This window comes from Hyla sarda (genome assembly GCF_029499605.1).
Source record: "Hyla sarda isolate aHylSar1 chromosome 1 unlocalized genomic scaffold, aHylSar1.hap1 SUPER_1_unloc_6, whole genome shotgun sequence".
NCBI lineage: Eukaryota > Metazoa > Chordata > Amphibia > Anura > Hylidae > Hyla > Hyla sarda.
In genome coordinates, this window is record NW_026607592.1 from 735,192 (window position 1) to 755,189 (window position 19,998).

The 19,998-nt window shown below is 42.1% G+C and overlaps 2 protein-coding genes across 3 annotated transcripts in view; one reads left to right on the forward strand and one right to left on the reverse strand.

The window, feature by feature from the left end:
• The window catches only part of LOC130298236 (oocyte zinc finger protein XlCOF22-like), a 246,966-nt gene that overhangs the window by 174,612 nt on the left and 52,356 nt on the right, over positions 1-19,998 (forward strand). The window lies entirely within an intron of this gene.
• Positions 1-19,998, reverse strand: part of LOC130298235 (oocyte zinc finger protein XlCOF6-like) — a 72,310-nt gene that overhangs the window by 45,861 nt on the left and 6,451 nt on the right. The window contains exon 3 of one of the 2 annotated variants that reach the window (XM_056551159.1): positions 16,505-17,660. In XM_056551159.1, coding sequence (XP_056407134.1) covers positions 16,505-17,660 — 1,156 coding nt within the window. Of the gene's footprint in view, positions 1-15,390; positions 17,661-19,998 lie in introns of those variants that run through there. The other variant, XM_056551158.1, reaches the window with a different exon arrangement.

Here is a 19,998-nt window from a genome sequence, read left to right on the forward strand (position 1 = left end):
AAGAATTCACATAGCAGTGAACCAAGTTTAGAGCAATAAATGATGCAGATAAGACATCTATATATTATCCATGTACATAGGATATCTGACATTTATACATATATCATATACTGCATCTCCAAACTTGTTACCAATTGTTAATAAAAGTTTTCTTTCTTATATGATTTATTATTCTTATATTCATCTCCGCACACTGGACTTATAATAAATGTAATATTGTCCCTGAGGTTGTATATAGGGAATGTAACGCGTCAGTGTTGTCCCCGCCCCCTTCTCATTATGATTATAGAGACTTTAATTCAAGGCATCAGACAGGATCCGCACGTCTCCCTTGAAGATCGTCTCTTCTGAACATAAGACGCTGCAGATACTTTTATTTATCACAAACCCTAGACCAGCGTTTCCCGTCTTGACGTCTATTTTCGGTCTCAGATCATAAAATCCATTTTTCTATATGAGAAGTCGTCAATATCTCAGCGTCCCCCGGGTTCAGTAAACATCGGTGTAATTCTTTTCCTTTTCTTTGTCCTCCCCGGGGTATAAAATCCCTAGAGATCTGATCACATCTGGTACAAGATCTCTTTACTTCACACTTTATTACACGGATTGAAGACCCAGTTACACGCTCGTAAATTCCCCTATATGTCGTGGATTGGAAGGAAAAAGGTTCTTAAATCTTATATTTACCAATAATATTTTATATTTTTACAGTCCGTCCCTATCATAGTACGGAATTGTTATTTTTCTTCTATCTGATGGTTATTTAGTAATTTTGTTAGGATTCAGAAGAGACCACGTGTCCCGTATAGACGCTCACCCTGAAGACATTAGACGGCGGTTTTGTGTTTCCGGATTTACACACTTATTATAAAGCTTTTCCTTCGTCTGGATTATTAGAGCTCGTTCGCTCTTCTTTTTCTCATCCTCCCCTTTATATTCCTCCTCATGTGGATATGGAATTCTCCTCAGTCCCTCCTTCTATAGGGCCCATTTTGTGGCCCCCGCACTCCTCCTTGGCCTCTCTAGTTCTTTCCTCTTTTATATACAGGATAAACAGGAGCAAAAATACCAATGAGGCCCAATAAGATAAAACGTGACTTTTACTGCTACGTTACAATATTACAAAAATACACAATATAGTATTTACAGTAAATGGAAATACATATACATCAAATGTAAAATAGTAGTAACAATGAATGAAATTATGTCATCAATAAGTACCAATAGGGGTGGGGGCAGGGGCACAGGTGACCATCCCTAATCTCTGCCCACTAGAGGCTATCCCTACCTAACCGATACTTACCCTTACCTAATGTAATGTGTGGAAGGGTATAGGGAAGTTAGTATTGAGTGTTTATATGGTCTCCGAGATAACTATATGGTTCACACACAACCGGATCACTAAATCTCTGACTCCTTCTTCCAACGTGTTTTTCTCATACCATTTGAGTTCATCAGGGATAGAGGAGATATGCATAGAACTGTATACAATGTAATTGAGTGGAGAACAGACACAAAAAACATACAATAGACTATTATACAAAAACAAAGTAATATTGAAGATTATTAGTAAATAACCATCATGTTAATAAATTTCCTGTAATTAGATAGACATGAGGACATAAGATCGGTAACAAAGGATTGTTGGTGAAAATTCCATCCAGTTCATAGTGTGGTCCAGTATATAAGAATTAAGAGCCAGTACAAACACTCTCTCCAGGCCCCTCGGGTCCAATCAATGTAGATGTGAAGGGTCACGTGACGGCATGACGTAACGCCGTCAGCTCCGGGCCTCCAGACCGGCCCCTCACCCGCCGAACGCTGTTAGGGAAAAACTCCTGCTACCCTGCCCTGGCTTCCCCCCTCCTCTCAATGAAGATGTGCCGCTGATCGAGCTCCCTCATCGGAGGACAGGATCCGGACACGGTCGGGCGATGTTACGCTCAGGCACAGCTGAGCCAGCTCAGGCTCCTGGAGAGGGGCCTGACAGTTTCATGGTTAGTGGCTGGATGGGACCATGTGATCCAACAGACATGTGACTCAGTGTTCCAGGAAGACGCCGAGGCAGGACGAGAGGCACAGGAGCCTGCACCAAGGGCTGAAGGAGTGTGTGGAGACAGATTGAGCCAGCGAAAGACTGTAAGTGGAGCTACATTATTCTATTTGCTGCTGCACTGATGGTGGGGTTCCGCTGCGCTATGTGAATTCTAGCTCTCCTCGGGATAATCAAGCTCTCTAGGCTATATTATGATTAGTGGCTCAACCAGTACTATGGAAAATGCTATGGAAAATGTTTGCCAGGGGAATACCAGGGTATGTCCCTCTTTCCACTATAGGAGGTGTCATGGAGGGATACACGGAAAAATAGTGAGGCATCCCTGGTATCCTTTATGGGGACGCTGGACTTTGTTGTTCTGACAGCCTCGGCATGAACCAAGCTAGAGGGGGCTAGATGTGATGGCATACCTACCTCATTTGGAGCTCTGATAATCTCTACCAGTACATTTGCTTATTCGCCTGTCTTTACTTCTTTTCCCCCAGCAAGTGAGAGGTGGTGGATTGTATGCATTTCTGACCTGGGAACTGAATATACTGCAGAACTGTGAGTCTCGTTTGTTTTTTCCTGTTTTTTTTCCCCTATCTGCTCCACCTCCGGCTATTAAAAGAGGAGCGTGGTAAGAATTAAGAACTCTTTCCAAATACATCTTTATTAAAACACCTTCCCGTATTGTGCTTAATTATAGACTTCCGGCTCCAGGTGTTGCCATGCCTCCCAAAGTCAATGCCTGAAAATCTATCGGGGGGGGAGTGATGCTCCACATAATACAAGAATGGATAAATTCCTGAAGTCCCCACTTGATAATATCAAAACTAGGAATCAAAAACAAGTGGGACAAGAACAAGAACATCATAATACTATGAGTGGATCAAGATTTACTATATTACAGTCAGGAGATGACTTGCCAGAGGTGGAAGGGGGGAATCTAGACTCACAGGTTCTGAAATCTATTATGAATGGGGTTGAAAAATGTAATAAGTCACTGGAGGACCTAACATTACAAATGGGCGCTTTAAGTGCGGAGGTCTCCTTTATAAGAGAAGACACCAACAAGATTAAAGATAGAGTTAAGCAGATAGAAAAAGCAGTTCCACGTATGGAAAAAGAGCTGGGCGAGATGCGAAAGGAGCGGGAAGTTCTGAAAGAGGATAACAAATATTTCAGAGAAAAGCTGTCAGACTTAGAGGACAGATCAAGACGTAATAATGTACGAATTGTGGGGATCCCGAAGGGTGAAGAAGGGGAAAACCCAACATCCTACATTGAAAAATGGTTGAAGGAGGTTGCTGGGGAATCCCTACTCACAAATTTATTTCATGTCGAGAGGGCCCACAGAATCCCCATGAAAAAGCCTGCTCCGGGTCTCTTGCCAAGAATGCTCTTGGTCAAATTATTATGCTCTCAAGATAGAGACTGCCTTCTGAAATTGTCAAGAGAAAAGGGAGCAATCCCAGTCGGCAACTCTAGGGTGTTCATGTACCCGGACTTGTCAAGAGATACCCAGCGCAGAAGAATGGCCTTTCATCCTGTTAAAAAGAGACTGCATGCGGCCGGCATTAAATTCTCTCTTTTGTTCCCCACCAGACTGAGGATAACATTTGAGGAAAGGGTGTATTTCTTCACTAGTGATGATGAGACTAGTAAATGGCTGGAGGAGAGGGGAATGTAGGAGTGGTAGGGGAAGCAGAAATTATGTAGAAGGTGGTGGAGGGGGGGGTCCGGAGGGAGAGGGTATAGTGCAGTTTAGAGATTCGTGGGTATCACGAGTCAACAGAGGGGGGGGGGGGTTGGGGGGAGGATGGGAGGTTGGGGAAGAGGGTTGGGGAGGGTTGAGGCACTACCAGCTGGGATGCACCCCATAGCGAGAAGTGGAGCCTGTCGGTTCCGGAAAAAAGAACAGAAAAATGTTTATGTCTACGAATAACAGTAATAAAATAGTAATATGGAATGTGAGAGGGTTAAAAAACAGGAGTAAACGGGTAGCAATATTCGATAGAATAAACAAGCACCTCCCAGCAATTGTATGTCTCCTAGAGACCCACCTGACCAAGGATTTGCTGAATATCCTAAGTAAGGGCTGGATAAAGGAAGCTTTCCATTCTACTTTTTCAGAATATTCCTCAGGGGTCTCAGTCTTAATTCATAAGGCTGTAAACATGCAAGTGTTAAACTCTCTAATCGATCATAGAGGTAGATTTGTATTTCTCTATGTTAAATGGGAGGGTAGGTTATCTATCTTAGCGTTTACATACATCCCCCCTCCCTTTTCAACAGAAGTATTTCAAGTCTTAATGGATTTTCAAAATGGATAAAGAGTTTACTGACCTTTGGGTAATGGGGGATATGAATGGCATCATGAATAAGGATCTTGACTGGCAGTGTAGAAATTTGGTAAATAATAATACTCTTCTTTATAGCTGGTGTCAGGAGGTGGGATGGGAGGATGCTTGGCGAAAGTTATACCCGTACAAGAAGAAATTCTCTTGTTATAATGCCACTCACAAAACAGCCTCCAGAATTGATCACGTCCTTGTTACTAATGCAGGTCTAATTTTTACTCATAAAATAGTGTATGAGCCTGGGTGTGTGTCAGACCACGCAATGTTAGTCTGTTATATTAAAAAGGAGAGGAAGTCACAGGAAGCCTCTAGGAGTATGTATATAAATCCCCATTGGTTAAAAATTGAGGATGTTACAAAGGGGGTAAGCTCCGAAATTAGAGAATTTTGGGAAATAAACAAAAGCACAGCTGATACTCTGATAGTATGGGATACACTAAAAGCTTTCTTGAGGGGGCTTCTCATTAGGAATATCGCCAGGTTTAAAAGGAAATGTAAGGAGAAGGAAAACGCGATACTGGGGAAAATAGTGGCAGCCGAAAGCATATATGGCATTAATCCTAATACGGAGAACTGGGATCATCTTAAAAAGCTGCAAGACCTGTACAGTAAAATTGCCCTAGAGAAGGCTCAACACGCTATTTTTTTCAGGAAACAGAGACAATATGTTGAAACAGGCAAACCAAACAAAACACTTATGGGAATTATTAATCAGAAAGTGAAAAAAACTATTATTGGGATAAAAAATAAAGAGGGTAGGGAATGTACTAAACAGGAGGAAATAACAAGTGTGGCAACCCAATTTTACCAGGATTTATACTCGAGGGAAAGCTTTGTGTCAGATGATGAAATTGACATTTTTTTGAAGAAAATAGGGCTCCCTCAGCGAGGAAGAAAAGGTGAAAATGGGGGAAGAGATTAGTATAGGAGAAATGGAAGCTGCCCTAAAGTCCTTTGTACATAACTCCGCCCCGGGCTCGGACGGTCTGGTCTTTGAAGTTTATAAATGTTTTGGGGGTGTGCTACTGCCATACCTTTTAGAGGTTTATAATGAATCCTTGAGTAGGGGGGAGTTATCCCCAACTATGGCTGAAGCCATCATTGTACTGATTCCTAAGAAAGGTAGGGAAAGTGACGTAATGGATGATTTTAGGCCAATTTCACTCCTAAACACAGACCAGAAAATTTTAGCAAAAATTTGGGCCAGGCGCTTGCAACGAGTGATGGATAAGCTAATAGGGAAGGAACAGAAAGGATTTATGCAGGGAAGAAATATCTATAATAATATTAGAAGAGTTTTTCTTAATATGCAGGCAAGGGGTGAGGGGGGCTCCCACTCCATCCTGTCTCTTGACGCTCAAAAAGCGTTTGACAGGGTGGAGTGGGGCTTCCTCTTTAAAATAATAGAACATATGAATCTTGGAGAAGGTTTCTTACAGGGGCTCAGGGCCCTACATAGATCCCCCAAAGCCAAAGTTAATATTAATAATATTATTTCCCGGGAGGTAGTGTCTCTGCAGAGAGGAACTAGGCAGGGATGCCCCCTATCACCGCTCCTCTTCTCCCTCTTCATTGAACCACTCGCGCAGTTGATTAGATCTTCCAGCTTGTTTGATGGGTTTGGTGTCGAGGGAGAGGAGGAGAAAATACTGCTTTATGCAGACGATGTTGTATTGTTTGTCACAGATCCAGGAAGAAAGCTTGATAGTATTATTGATTTGATAAAGGATTTTGGTAAATATTCTGGCTTTCAGATAAACTGGAATAAATCAGGATTATTAATGTTGTCAGGTGATAGCCAGGGCTGCCAGAGAGTGATACATGTTTTGCAGGAAAAGGAGGCCCTGGAATACCTAGGAATTAAGATTTCGAGAAATATAGAAGAGTTTGCCCAGTTGAATATTACCCCATTGAGACAGAAAGTAAGAAACAAAATTCAAATATGGGAAAAGTTGCGTATCAATATGGCTGAAAGAATTACTCTGATAAAGACGATTATTTTCCCTATGGTTTTGCATGTGATTAGAGCAGCACCGGTTTGGTTAGAGGAGCACCATTTTAATAAAATACAGAGTGAGATTAATGATTTTTTATGGGATGGGAAACAAACACGGATGAAACACACATTTCTGAGTCCTCCTTTGAGTAGTGGTGATTTGGGTATACCAAATATGCAACTGGATTATATAGCGGCACAAATTGAATACATGATAAAGGACGATGACGTTTTAAAAGTTTTTTTTTCTAAACTAGGTATTAGGGGGGATAGCACCTTGGAGTTAATTGAAGGGGGAAAATGTATGCACAGGGGAAAAATCCCCACTTGTAATATGTTTAATAAAGTATGGAGATTCACGAGACGTTTATTAGGGATTAAGGGTAGTATGCACTACACACTAATGTGGGGTAATGGAAATTTTCCAGAAATGCTGAAATTAAAGGAATATGTTAACTGGGAAAGAAATGGGGTTATTAGAGATAAAGATTTTGTGATAGAAAGCACGTTAAAAGAGTGGAAAAAATTTAATAGGGAAATTAGTATTAGTCAGAGCGACTATTTTTCATATTTAAAATTGTTTATATTGTGTAAAGCAATTTTTGAAATGCATTATTGTAATTTTGTAATTTGAAATAAAAAAAATGTAAAAAAGAAAAAAAAATTTTTAAAGGATAAAAATCCAGAAAATAAAGATTCTGAACCAAATACAATGTAAAGTATAGGACAGTGATCTTCAACCTGCGGACCTTCAGATGTTGCAAAACTACAACTCCCAGCATGCCCAGACAGCCGTTGGCTTGTCACCGATGTCCTGGATGTCGCCCTCTATCGCTCTCACCGCATCCCCGGGGTGTCCCCGTCGCTCCGGAACGTCTCTGCTGCCCAGTATCCTCACTTTCAGACGCTGCCATCAAGTCGCTACACAGGCCGCTACGCACGCCGCTCCTATTGGATGATGGGACGGCGTGCGCGACGACGTGATGACGAGGAAGGAGAGCGCCGGCCACGCTGGGGATCCCGGCACGGTGCAGACACTGAGGAGGCAGGTAAGGTCCCTCACGGTGTCCTGTAAGCTGTTCGAGACGCCGCGATTTCACTGCGGCAGTCCCAAACAGCCCGACTGAGCAGCCGGGTTTGTGTCACTTTGCCTTCAGACGCGGCGGTCAGCTTTGATCCCCGCATCTGAAGGGTTAATACAGGGCATCACCGCGATCGGTGATGTCCTGTATTAGCCGCGGGTCCCGGCCGTTGATGGCCACCGGGACCGCAGCGATAGGACAGGGTTTTAAAGTGTATTTGCCATTAAAGTGTATTTGCCATATAAAACACACCAACTACCCCCCCCCAGTTTTGGGGAAGAAAAAGTGCATCTTATACGGCGAAAAATATGGTAGGCCAGGAATGTGTCAGCAATGGGATTCCACAGTGCGCCCTACGGAATATCAACGATGGGACGTTCCACTATTGAAATTCTGCGGCCGAAAGAATGAACTTGTTTATTGTTGGGGCGGAATCCACTCTGCAGACATTGCCGTCTATGGGGCTGAAGAAAGATTCATCACCTTCCCCCCTAGAACGACATCTCACCAAGTTGGACCCTGTACATTGAGTCCCTCCGGCTGTCGCTCTCAGGAACATCCGAATATATGAAGGATCAGGAATCCCTCAATCTCCAAATAATAAATCTTCAGGAACTTCTCTCCAGAACACTCCGGATTGTTGAGCAGCTTTTCTACAGACAAAAGGATCAGAAAAGCCTTATACTCATAGCAAGGGTTGTTTATGGTACCGCTGCTCAGGTCCATTCACTTCAATTCAATTGGGCGGCAACACCCCCCGAGAAATGGAGGACAAGGGGGGGATGTTTCTAGACAAAAGCAGCTAGGTTTTTTGGAATCCTGGATAATCCCTTTCAAATTTGAATATTTACAAAACAATTGCGCACTCCTACCAGAGACAGAGGGTACTAGGGGTCCCCATACCATCCAGAAAAATATCCTGTCCAGCTGCAGCATCATCTCTGTCCCAGCTAAAGCCCAGGCTCGGACAAAGTCCAGTAAGTGAGGGCGGGACTAGGACTCCTCTGTGCTCACTCCTGTCCTGTCTATCAGACTACAGCATATAAACAGAGAGGATGGGGTTACAGAGCAGCCTGCAGTGATTGGATGAAGTGACCCAGCACAGCACAGCAGGCTCAGGGAGGAAGTGAATGCATGGTGAGTGAGGGCGGGACTAGCATTCCTCTGTGCTCACTCCTGTCCTGTCTATCAGACTACAGCATATAAACAGAGAGGATGGGGTTACAGAGCAGCCTGCAGTGATTGGATGAAGAGACCCAGCACAGCAGGCTCAGGGAGGAAGTGAATGCATGGTGAGTGAGGGCGGGACTAGCATTCCTCTGTGCTCACTCCTGTCCTGTCTATCAGACTACAGCATATAAACAGAGAGGATGGGGTTACAGAGCAGCCTGCAGTGATTGGATGAAGAGACCCAGCACAGCACAGCAGGCTCAGGGAGGAAGTGAATGCATGGTGAGTGAGGGCGGGCTCAGTGCTTGCTTTGGGCTTGCCCCTTCCTGAGCAGTGGATGTCGGAATAAGTAAGCAGCAGAACAGAGGGATTTGTGAGCTAAATACAGTATAGACACATAAATAAGACATGTTTAGCATATGTATGACCTAGTGAATAATGCATAGAAGTATTATTTATTGTCACCGATATGACAGGTGTGCTTTAAAGGGGTACTCCGGTAAATCAACTGGTGGCAGAAAGTTAAACATATTTATAAATTACTTCTATTAAAAAATCTTAATCCTTCCTGTACTTATTAGCTGCTGAATACTAGAGGAAATTTGTTTCTTTTTGGAATGCTCTCTGATGACATCACAACCACAGTTCTCTCTGCTGACGTTATTATAATAATAATAACGCTTTATTTATGGTTGTCCTTAGTGGGATTTGAACCCAAGTCCCCAACACTGCAAGGCAGCAGTGCTAACCACTGAGCCACCATGCTGCTCTTAGCATACATCTGCTATGCATGGTTGCTAAAATGGACAGAGATGTCAGCAGAGAGCACTATGCTCGTGATGTCATCAGTGCTCCAAAAAGAAAGGAATTTCCTCTGTAGCATTCAGCAGCTAATAAGTACTGGAAGGATTAAGATTTTTTAATAGAAGTAATTTACAAATATGTTTAAATTTCTGCCACCAGTTGATTTAAAAGAAAAAAGGTTTTCACCGGAGTACCCCTTTAAGGCCACACTAAAGGGTAATGGTTGTAGAAGCTATTAGGAATTTTGGGCGGACTGTATACCTGTGACATGTCATGGAGAGGAACTCTGAGGTTGAGCGTATTGGGAGTCATGTGATTTCAGCCAATCTGTGTCATTGGATGTGTTCTCCGCAATGCTGATTGGCTGTGAAGAGTTAACTGGGGCTTCTACTCCTCAAATGGCTCCTCCCAAATGTTAGATGGGTGTCAGGTATAGTCCACAGTTCATCCAAACAAGGCTATTGGCCAGTTATAGATAGAGAGAAATCATTCATTAAATAATAATAAATAAATACATACAGGGTGGGCCATATATATGGATACACCTTAACCCCTTGGGAACTGAGCCCATTTTGGCCCTAAGGACCAGAGCATTTTTTGCACATCTGACCACTGTCACTTTAACCTCTTAAGGACGCAGGGTGTATCCATACGCCCGTGGGAATTCCGGTCCCCACCGCTAGCCGGTTGGGGACCGGAACCGGATGCCTGCTGAAATCGTTCAGCAGGCATCCCGGCATATCGCCCAGGGGGGGTCATTATGCCCCCCCCCCCCCCATGTCGGCGATCGCCGCAGATCGCTGGACAATTCAGTCCAGCGATCTGCGGCGATTCCGGGTCAATCGGGTCTCCAGTGACCCGGAATTACTGGCTGTTCGGGGCCGTCACCAGAGCCTGCAGGGGTGAGGTGGCACTGGTGCCACCTCACGATCGCCCTGATTCGTCGGCCGGATTACCGGCCGACCAATCAGGGCGCCTGCTGCGGGTGTCACTCCCGCACCCGCTCCGCCCCTCTTCCGGAGGGCGTGAGCGGGTGCGGGAAGACGACCCCGGGTGCTGGGGACCCCGATCCCCGGCGTCCATGTTGGGATCGGGGCCCCAGGAGCGATGGCGGTGGCAAGGGACTTTCCTGCGATGAAGCAGCAGCAGGAGGTGAGTTACAGCCTCCTGCTGTTGCTTAGCAACAGCTCACAGCATGCAAAAAGGGCATGCTGGGAGCTGTAGTTATGCAACAGCAGGAGGCAGACCACCACAACTCCCAGCATTCCCTTATGGGCATGCTGGGACTTATGGTTTTGCAACAGCTGGAGGCACATTTTTTCTATGGAAAAGTGTACCTTCAGCTGTTGTATAACTACAACTCCCAGCTTGCACAAACAGCTAAAGTGCATGCTGGGAGTTGTAGTGGTGCATCTGCTGGTTGCATAACCACAACTCCCAGCATGCCCGTTGGCTGTCGGTGACTGCTGAGAGTTGTAGTTTTGCAACAGCTGAAGGCACACTGGTTGTGAAACTTAGAGTTTTTTTTTTTTTTTTACCTAACTCAGTGTTTCACGACCGGTGTGCCTCCAGCTGTTGCAAACTACAACTCCCAGCAGTCACCTTACACCATGCACCGTACATGCTGGGAGTTGTAGTTTTGCAACAGCTGGAGGCACACTGGTTTTGAAACACTGAGTAAGGTCACAAACTCTGTGATACATAACCAGTGTGCCTACAGCTGTTGCAAAACTAAAACTCTCAGCATGTACAGTCTGTCAGCGCATGCTGCGAGTTGTAGTTTTGCAACAGCTGGATGTCCCCCCCCTCCCCCAATGTGAATGTACAGGGTACACTCACATGGGCGGAGGCTTACAGTAAGTATCTGGCTGCAAGTTTGAGCTGCAGAAAAATTTTCTGCAACAGCTCAAACTGCCAGCGAGAAACTACTGTGAACCCCCGCCCGTGCGACTGTACCCTAAAAACACTACACTACACTAACACAAAAAATAAAATAAAAAGTAAAAAACACTACATATACACATACCCCTATACAACCCCCCTCCCCTCCCCAATAAAAATGAAAAACGTCTGGTACGCCACGGTTTCCAAAACGGAGCCTCCAGCTGTTGCAAAACAACAACTCCCAGTATTGTCGGACAGCCGTTGACTGTCCAGGCATGCTGGGAGTTTTACAACAGCTGGAGGCACCCTGTTTGGGAATCACTGGCGTAGAATACCCCTATGTCCACCCCTATGCAATCCCTAATTTAGGCCTCAAATGAGCATGGCGCTCTCACTTTGGAGCCCTGTCGTATTTCAAGGCAACAGTTAAGGGTCACATATGGGGTGTCGCCGTACTCGGGAGAAATTGGGCTTCAAATTTTGGGGGATATTTTCTGCTTTTACCCTTTTTAAAAATGTAAAGTTTTTGGGAAAAGAAGCATTTTAGGTATAAATTTTTTTAATTTTTTTACATATGCAATAGTCGTGAAACGCTTGTGGGGTATTAAGGTTCACTTAACCCCTTGTTACATTCCCCGAGGGCTCTAGTTTCCGAAATGGTATGCCATGTGGTTTTTTTTTGCTGTCCTGGCACCATAGGGGCTTCCTAAATGCGGCATGCCCCCAGAGCAAAATTTGCTTTCAAAAAGCCAAATGTGACTCCTCTTCTGAGACCTGTAGTGCGTCAACAGAGTACTTTTCACCCCCATATGGGGTGTTTTCTGAATTGGGAGAAATTGGGCTTCAAATTTTGGGGAGTATTTTCTGCTTTAACCCTTTGTATAAATGTAAATTTTTTGGGAAACCAAGCATTTTAGGTAAATTTTTTAATTTTTTTTTACATATGCAAAAGTCGTGAGACACCTGTAGGGTATTAAGGTTCACTTTACCCCTTGTTACGTTCCCCGAGGGGTCTAGTTTCCAAAATGGTATGCCATGTGTTTTTTTTTGCTGTCCTGGCACCATAGGGGCTTCCTAAATGCGGCATGCCCCCAGAGCAAAATTTCCTTCAAAAAAGCCAAATGTGACTCCTTCTCTTCTGAGACCTGTAGTGCGCCAGCAGAGCACTTTTCACCCCCATATGGGGTATTTTCTGAATCGGGAGAAATTGGGCTTCAAATTTTGGGGGGTATTTTCTGCTATTACCCTTTTTAAAAATGTAAAACTTTAGGGAAACCAAGCATTTTAGGTAAAATTTATTTTTTTACATATGCAAAAGTCGTGAATCACCTGTGGGGTATAAAGGTTCACTTTACCCCTTGTTACGTTCCCCGAGGGGTCTAGTTTCCAAAATGGTATGCCATGTGGTTTTTTTTTGCTGTTCTGGCACCATAGGGGCTTCCTAAAGGTGACATGCCCCCCCAAAAACCATTTGACGCTCCTTCCCTTCTGAGCCCTCTACTGCGCCCGCCGAACACTTTACATAGACATATGAGGCATGTGCTTACTCGGGAGGAATTGGGTTTCAAATACAAGTAAAAATTTTCTCCTTTTTACCCCTTGCAAAAATTCAAAAATTGGGTCTACAAGAACATGCGAGTGTAAAAAATGAAGATTGTGAATTTTCTCCTTCATTTTGCTGCTATTCCTGTGAAACCCATAAAGGGTTAAAACGCTGACTGAATATCATTTTGAATACTTTGGGGGGTGCAGTTTTTAGAATGGGGTCATTTATAGGGTATTTCTAATATGAAGACCCTTCAAATCCACTTCAAACCTGAACTGGTCCCTGAAAAAAAGCGAGTTTAAAAATTTTGTGAAAAATTGGAAAATTGCTGCGGAACTTTGAAGCCCTCTGGTGTCTTCCAAAAGTAAAAACTCATCAATTTTATAAAGTAGACATATTGTATATGTGAATAAAAAAAATAATTATTTGAAATATCCATTTTCCTTACAAGCAGAGAGCTTCAAAGTTAGAAAAATGCAAAATTTTCAAATTTTTCATCAAATTTGGGGATTTTTCACCAACAAGGATACTAAAAAATGTTACCACTAAGTTAAAGTAGAATATGTCACGAAAAAACAATCTCGGAATCAGAATGATAACTAAAAGCATTCCAGAGTTATTAATGTTTAAAGTGACAGTGGTCAGATTTGCAAAAAATGGCCGAGTCCTTAAGGTGAAAAAGGGCTCAGTCCTTAAGGGGTTAAGCAATAATAACTCTGGGATGCTTGTACTTATGAATTTGATTCCAAGATTGTTTTTTCGTGACATACTCTACTTTATGTTAGTGGTAAATTTTTGTTGTTACTTGCATCATTTCTTGGTGAAAAATTCCAAAATGTCATGAAAAATTAGAAAATTTTGCATTTTTCTAACTTTGAGACTCTCTGCTTGTAAGGAAAGAGACATTCCAAATAAATTATATATTGATTCACAAATACAATATGTCTACTTTATATTTCCATCATAAAGTTGAGATGTTTTTACTTTTGGAAGACATCAGAGGGCTTCAAAGTTCAGCAGCAATTTTCCAAGTAAATTTCAAAATCTGAATTTTTCAGGGACCAGTTCAGTTTTGAAGTGAATTTGAGGGTCTTTATGTTAGAAAAACTGCACCCCTCAAAGTATTCAAAATGAAATTCATGAAGTTTGTTAACCCTTTAGGTGTTTCACAGGAAAATTCTAAATCTTAATTTTTTACACTCGCATGTTCTTGTAGACCCATATTTTTTAATTTTACAAGGGGTAAAAGGAGAAAAAGACCCTCAAAAATGTGTAACCCACTTTCTCTCGAGTAAGGAAATACCTCATATGTGGATGTAAAGTGCTCTGTGGGTGCACTACAATGCTCAGAAGGGAAGGAGCGACAATGGGATTTTGGAGAGTGAATTTTGGTGAAATGATTTTTGGGGGGCATGTCCCATTTAGGAAGCCCCCATGGTGCCAGAACAGCAAAAAACACCCCACATGGCATACTATTTGGTAAACTACACCCTCAAGGCACGTAACAAGGGGTGCAGTGAGTATTTACACCCCACTGGTGTCTGACAGATCTTTGGAACACTGGGCTGTGCTAATGAAAAATTATAGTCTTTATTTTCACGGATCACTGTTCCAAAAATCTGTCAGTCACCTGTAGGGTGTTACGGCTCACTATACCCCTTGTTACGTTCCGTGAGGGGTGTCGTTTCCAAAATGGGGTCACATGTGGGTATTTTTTTTGCGTTTATGTCAGAACCGCAGTAACCAGCAGCCACCCCTGTGCAAATCACCAATTTAGGCCTCAAATGTACATGGTGCGAGGAGTTGTAGTTTAGCAACATCTGAAGGGCCAAATGTTGCCGAACTAAAACTCCCAGCATGCCTGGACAGTCTGAGCATGCTGAGAGTTGTAGTTGTACAACATCTGGAAGGACAGTGGTCTCTAAACTGTGGCCCTCCAGATGTTACAAAACTACAACTCCCAGCATGCCAGGACAGTCAAAGGCTGTCTGGGCATGCTGGAAGTTGTAGTTTTGAAACTCCCAGATACAGCAGTGAAGATCACTTTACGGCGATCCGATCTTCACAGCTGTATCTAGGAAGCCACCGCCTCCTGTCAGCCGGTCCCTGGTCTCCGCGTGAGCCCAGGTAACCGGTGGTCCGTGCAAAGGCCCCTGCGCAACTGCCCAGCTCCAATCATCCCTGTTGTCACCAGAGACCTGATCAGCCCGAAAATGCAGCAAAACGCTGATCTGAATAAATCACTGATTTGCAGCGATCGACGACATGATTTCAGCAGGCATCCCGGTCTGATCCCTGTCCGGCTAGTGGCGGGGATTGAAATTCCCACGGAAGTACAGGTACGCCCTTGGTTCTTAAGTACCAGGATGCAAGGGCGTATCCATACGCCCGTGGTCCCCAACAGGTTAAAGGTTTACTCCGGTGGAAAACTTTTTTTTTTTAAATCAACTGGCGCCAGAAAGTTAAACAGATTTGTAAATTGCTTCTATTAAAAAGTCTTAATCCTTCCAGTACTTATCAGCTGCTGTATGCTACAGAGGAAATTCTTTTCTTTTTGGATTTCCTTTCTGTCTGTCCACAGTGCTCTCTGCTGACACCTCTGTCCATTTTAGGAACTGTCCAGAGTCGGATAGGTTTGCTATGGGGATTTTCTCCTGCTCTGGACATAAGATACATATAAATGTCAGATATCCAATGTACGTGGTTAATATATACTTGAGGAAAAGTCCTGTGTAGACTCCAAGGCTGTGCTCCGGTGGGTACTCACCAATTCCCAAGTCTTAGTAAAGGAAACCATGAGCGATGCAATCTGAGCTTCTTATGAAATACTCAGACACTGTTAGATGCTTTGCCGCTGTTTTTTCTTTATTCGATCATTTTGGTAAAACATTCGGAGCTGTAACATTGGAAGCTGCAGATGTTATTAGTCGTCCCAGCAGAGATGGTGTTCATTGTTCGGGAGCCATCAGGGTCTGACGTTTCGGGGGAACGCCCCCTTACTCATGTGTACTAGAGCCTGAGATTCCAGGATATTTGAGGTGGAATGCCACCTGTTCACAATCGAGGGATTTCTCTTAAAGGAACATTTACAATTATCTTAAGTAACAGATTTATAAGTCATTTTACATCTAGTTGCATTTCACAAAACATGGTGATTACAATATTCATTCATAAATAAGCTTTCATCTACAGATGGGGAAATCGTGTCCAGGTAGGTTATCCAATATACTTCCCTTTACAAGAGACGCCTGCGCTTTATATTCTCATTCCCTTCAGTGTGAATTTGTTCTAAGATTTGTCACCTTACTTCCTTCACATTATGTTGTTTTCCTAAAAAATGTCTCGCGACAGTAGTTTCACTGAATTTAGATGATTCACTCACTGTTTTAGTGTTTATAGCCTTTCTAATGTTGTTTTTATGCTCCATTATTCTAATTTATATTTTTCTGCTGGTCTGTCCGACATAACATATGCCAAATATATGACAGAAAAATAAAAACTGTGTCAAAGCATCTAACAGTGTCTGAGTATTTCATAAGAAGCACAGATTGCATCGCCCATGGTTTCCTTTACTAAGCGGTTAATATATAGATGTGTTATCTGCATCATTTATTGCTCTGAATTGGCTTCTCTCCTGTGTGAGTTCTCTTATGTTTAACAAGATGTGATTGCTGAGTATAACATTTCCCACATTCTGCACATGAAAATGGCTTCTCCCCTGTGTGAATTATTTGATGTCTAAAAAGATTTGATTTCTTAGTAAAGCCGTTCCCACATTGTGAACATGAAAATGGCTTGTCCCCTGTGTGAGTTCTTTTATGCTGCATAAGACTTGAATGATGAGTAAAACATTTCCCACATTCTGAGCATGAAAATGCATTCTCTCCTGTGTGAGTTTTCTGATGTTTCAGAAGACTTGATTTATCAGTAAAACATTTCCCACATTCTGAACATGAAAATGGCTTCTCTCCTGTGTGAGTTCTTTGATGTACCACAAGGTCTGATTTCTGAGTAAAACATTTCCCACATTCTGAGCATGAAAATGGCCTGTCTCCTGTGTGAGTTCTTTGATGTACAACAAGACTTGATTTAAAAGTAAAACATTTCCCACATTTTGAGCATGGAAATGGCTTCTCTCCTGTGTGAGTTCTTTGATGTACCACAAGGTCTGATTTCTGAGTAAAACATTTCCCACATTCTGAGCATGAAAATGGCCTGTCTCCTGTGTGAGTTCTTTGATGTACAACAAGACTTGATTTAAAAGTAAAACATTTCCCACATTTTGAGCATGGAAATGGCTTCTCTCCTGTGTGAGTTCTTTGATGTACCACAAGGTCTGATTTCTGAATAAAACATTTCCCACATTCTGAACATGAAAACGGCTTCTCTCCTGTGTGAGTTATTTGATGTTTAACAAGACTTGATTTTAAAGTAAAACAATTCCCACATTCTGAACATAAAAATGGCTTCTCTCCTGTGTGAGTTATTTGATGTTGAATAAGATTAGATTTCTTGGTAAAACATTTCCCACATTCTGAGCATGAATATGGTTTCTTTCCTGTGCGATCTCTTTGATGTCCAACACCCCTTCTGTGACCTTTCTGTGATGACTGAGAAGACAGGACCTGTATATAAGGATGAGATGACAGATCTTGGCTGTGAAGGGCTGAGGGTGTATCTGGGATAATGGAATGTTCTTCATATGTATCTTGTGTGATATCATCATCTGCTTTATAATCTGAAGATATAAGATTCTCCTCTGATCTCCTGCTACAAGAATCTGCCAAGAATAACACAGATTATATAATTGAGTATTAACCTTATTTACATTTTTCCATCTAGAGTCACATGAGAGTTTGTTTTTTGTGGGACCAATTTTACTGTGAAATAGAAAACAAATTGTGGGATAAAATTCTATTGAAATAAAATACAATTTTGCAAATTAGGGATTTTTTCATCACCTACCCTATAACGTGATGTCACAACTGACGTTATACTTATCCATCAGGTCAGTATCATCATCCAACTTGTAGAGTTTTCCTTATGTTTTATTTAAAAAATACTTTAACCCCTTAAGGATTTTTTAAGGGTTTTTTCACTTTCGTTTCTTCCACCTCACCTTCTAAAAATCAGAACGCTTTCAGTTTTCTACCTACAGACCCATATGAGGTTGTTGTTGTGTTTTGCGCTACCAATTTTACTTTCTAATGACATCAATCATTTCACCACAAAATCTACAACAAAACCAAAAATCAAAGATTATTTGTGAGGCAAAAATTTAAACCTCCCCCCCCCCCACTATTTTGTAACATTTGGGGGCTTCCGTTTCCGCGCAGCGCACTTTTCGGTAACAATGACCCCTTATCTTTATTCTGTAGGTCCATACGGTATAAGGACACCCAACTTATATAGGTTTGATTTTGTTTTACTTCTTTTGAAAAAATGTGAACTTTTTGTACAAAAATTAGTATGTTTAACCCCTTAAAGGACTCAAGGTTTTTCCATTTTTGCAATTTCATTTTTTCCTCCTTACCTTTAAAAAAAACATAATTCTTAAAATTTTGCCCTAAAAATCCATATGATGGCTTATTTTTTGCTCCACCAATTCTACTTTGGACTGACATCAGTCATTTTACCCAAAAATCTATGGCGAAAAAGAAAACAATTGAACAAAATTGAAGAAATAACGCCATAATGTAACTTTTGGGGGCTTCCATTTCTACACAGTACATTTTTCGGTAAAAATGACAAAATTCTCTTTATTCTGTAGGTGCATACAAATGATCCCCTACTTATATAGGTTTGATTTTGTCGTACTTCTGGAAAAAATCATAACTACATGTATAAATTGTCATCTTCTGACCCCTATAACTTATTTTTCCGTGTACGGGCCGGTATGAGGGCTAATTTTTTGCGCCGTGATCTGATGTTTTTATCGGTACCCTTTATGTATTGATTGGACTTTTTGATCGCTTTTTATAAATTTTTTCATTGTATAAAAAGTGACCAAAATTAAGCTATTTTGGACTTTGGAATTTTTTTGCGTGTACGCCATTGACTGTGAGGTTTAATTAATTATATATTTTTATAATTCAGACATTTCCGCATGCATTTATTTTACACTTTTTTTTAAATAGGAAAAGGGGGGTGATTCAAACTTTTATTAGGGAAGGGGTTAAATGATCTTTATTCACTTTTTTTTTTTGCAGTGTTCTAGCTACCATATGGGGCTATAACACTGCACACACTGATCTATTACATTGATCATTGTTATCCCATAGGAGACTATAACACTGCACACACTGATCTCTTATATTGATCATTGTTATCCCATAGGAGACTATAACACTGCACACACTGATCTCTTATACTGATCATTGTTCTCCCATAGGGACCTATAACACTGCACACACTGATCTTTTACATTGATCATTGTTATCCCATAGGAGACTATAACACTGCACACACTGATCTTTTATACTGATCATTGTTATCCCATAGGGGGCTATAACACTGCACACACTGATCTGTTACATAGGAAACCATTGATCAATGATTCTGCCGCTTGACTGCTCATGCCTGGATCTCAGGCACTGAGCAGTCATTTGGCGATCGGACACCAGGAGGCAGGTAAGGGACCCTCCTGCTGTTCTAGAGCTGTTCGGGATGCCACGATTTTGCTGCGGCGATCCCGTATAGCCCCTGAGCTAACCGGTAATGTTTTACTTTCACTTTAGACGCGGCGTTCAACTTTGAACGCCGCATCTGAAGGGTTAATAGCACGCGGCACCGCGATCAGTACTGTGGCCCCGTGTTATAGAACAGGAGTGGACTCAGGACGTACAGGTATGCCATGAGTCGTTAACCCCATAAGGACCAGGGGTTTTTCCATTTTTGCACTTTCGTTTTTTTCCTCCTTATCTTAAAAAAAATCATAACCCTTTCAATTTTGCACCAAAAAATCCATATTATGGCTTATTTATTGCGCCACCAGTTCTACTTTGTAATGACATCAGTCATTTTACCCAAAAATCTACAGCGAAATGGAAAAAAAAATCATTGTGAGACAAAATTGAAAAAAAACAAAACGCCATTTTGTAACTTTTGGGGGCTTCCGT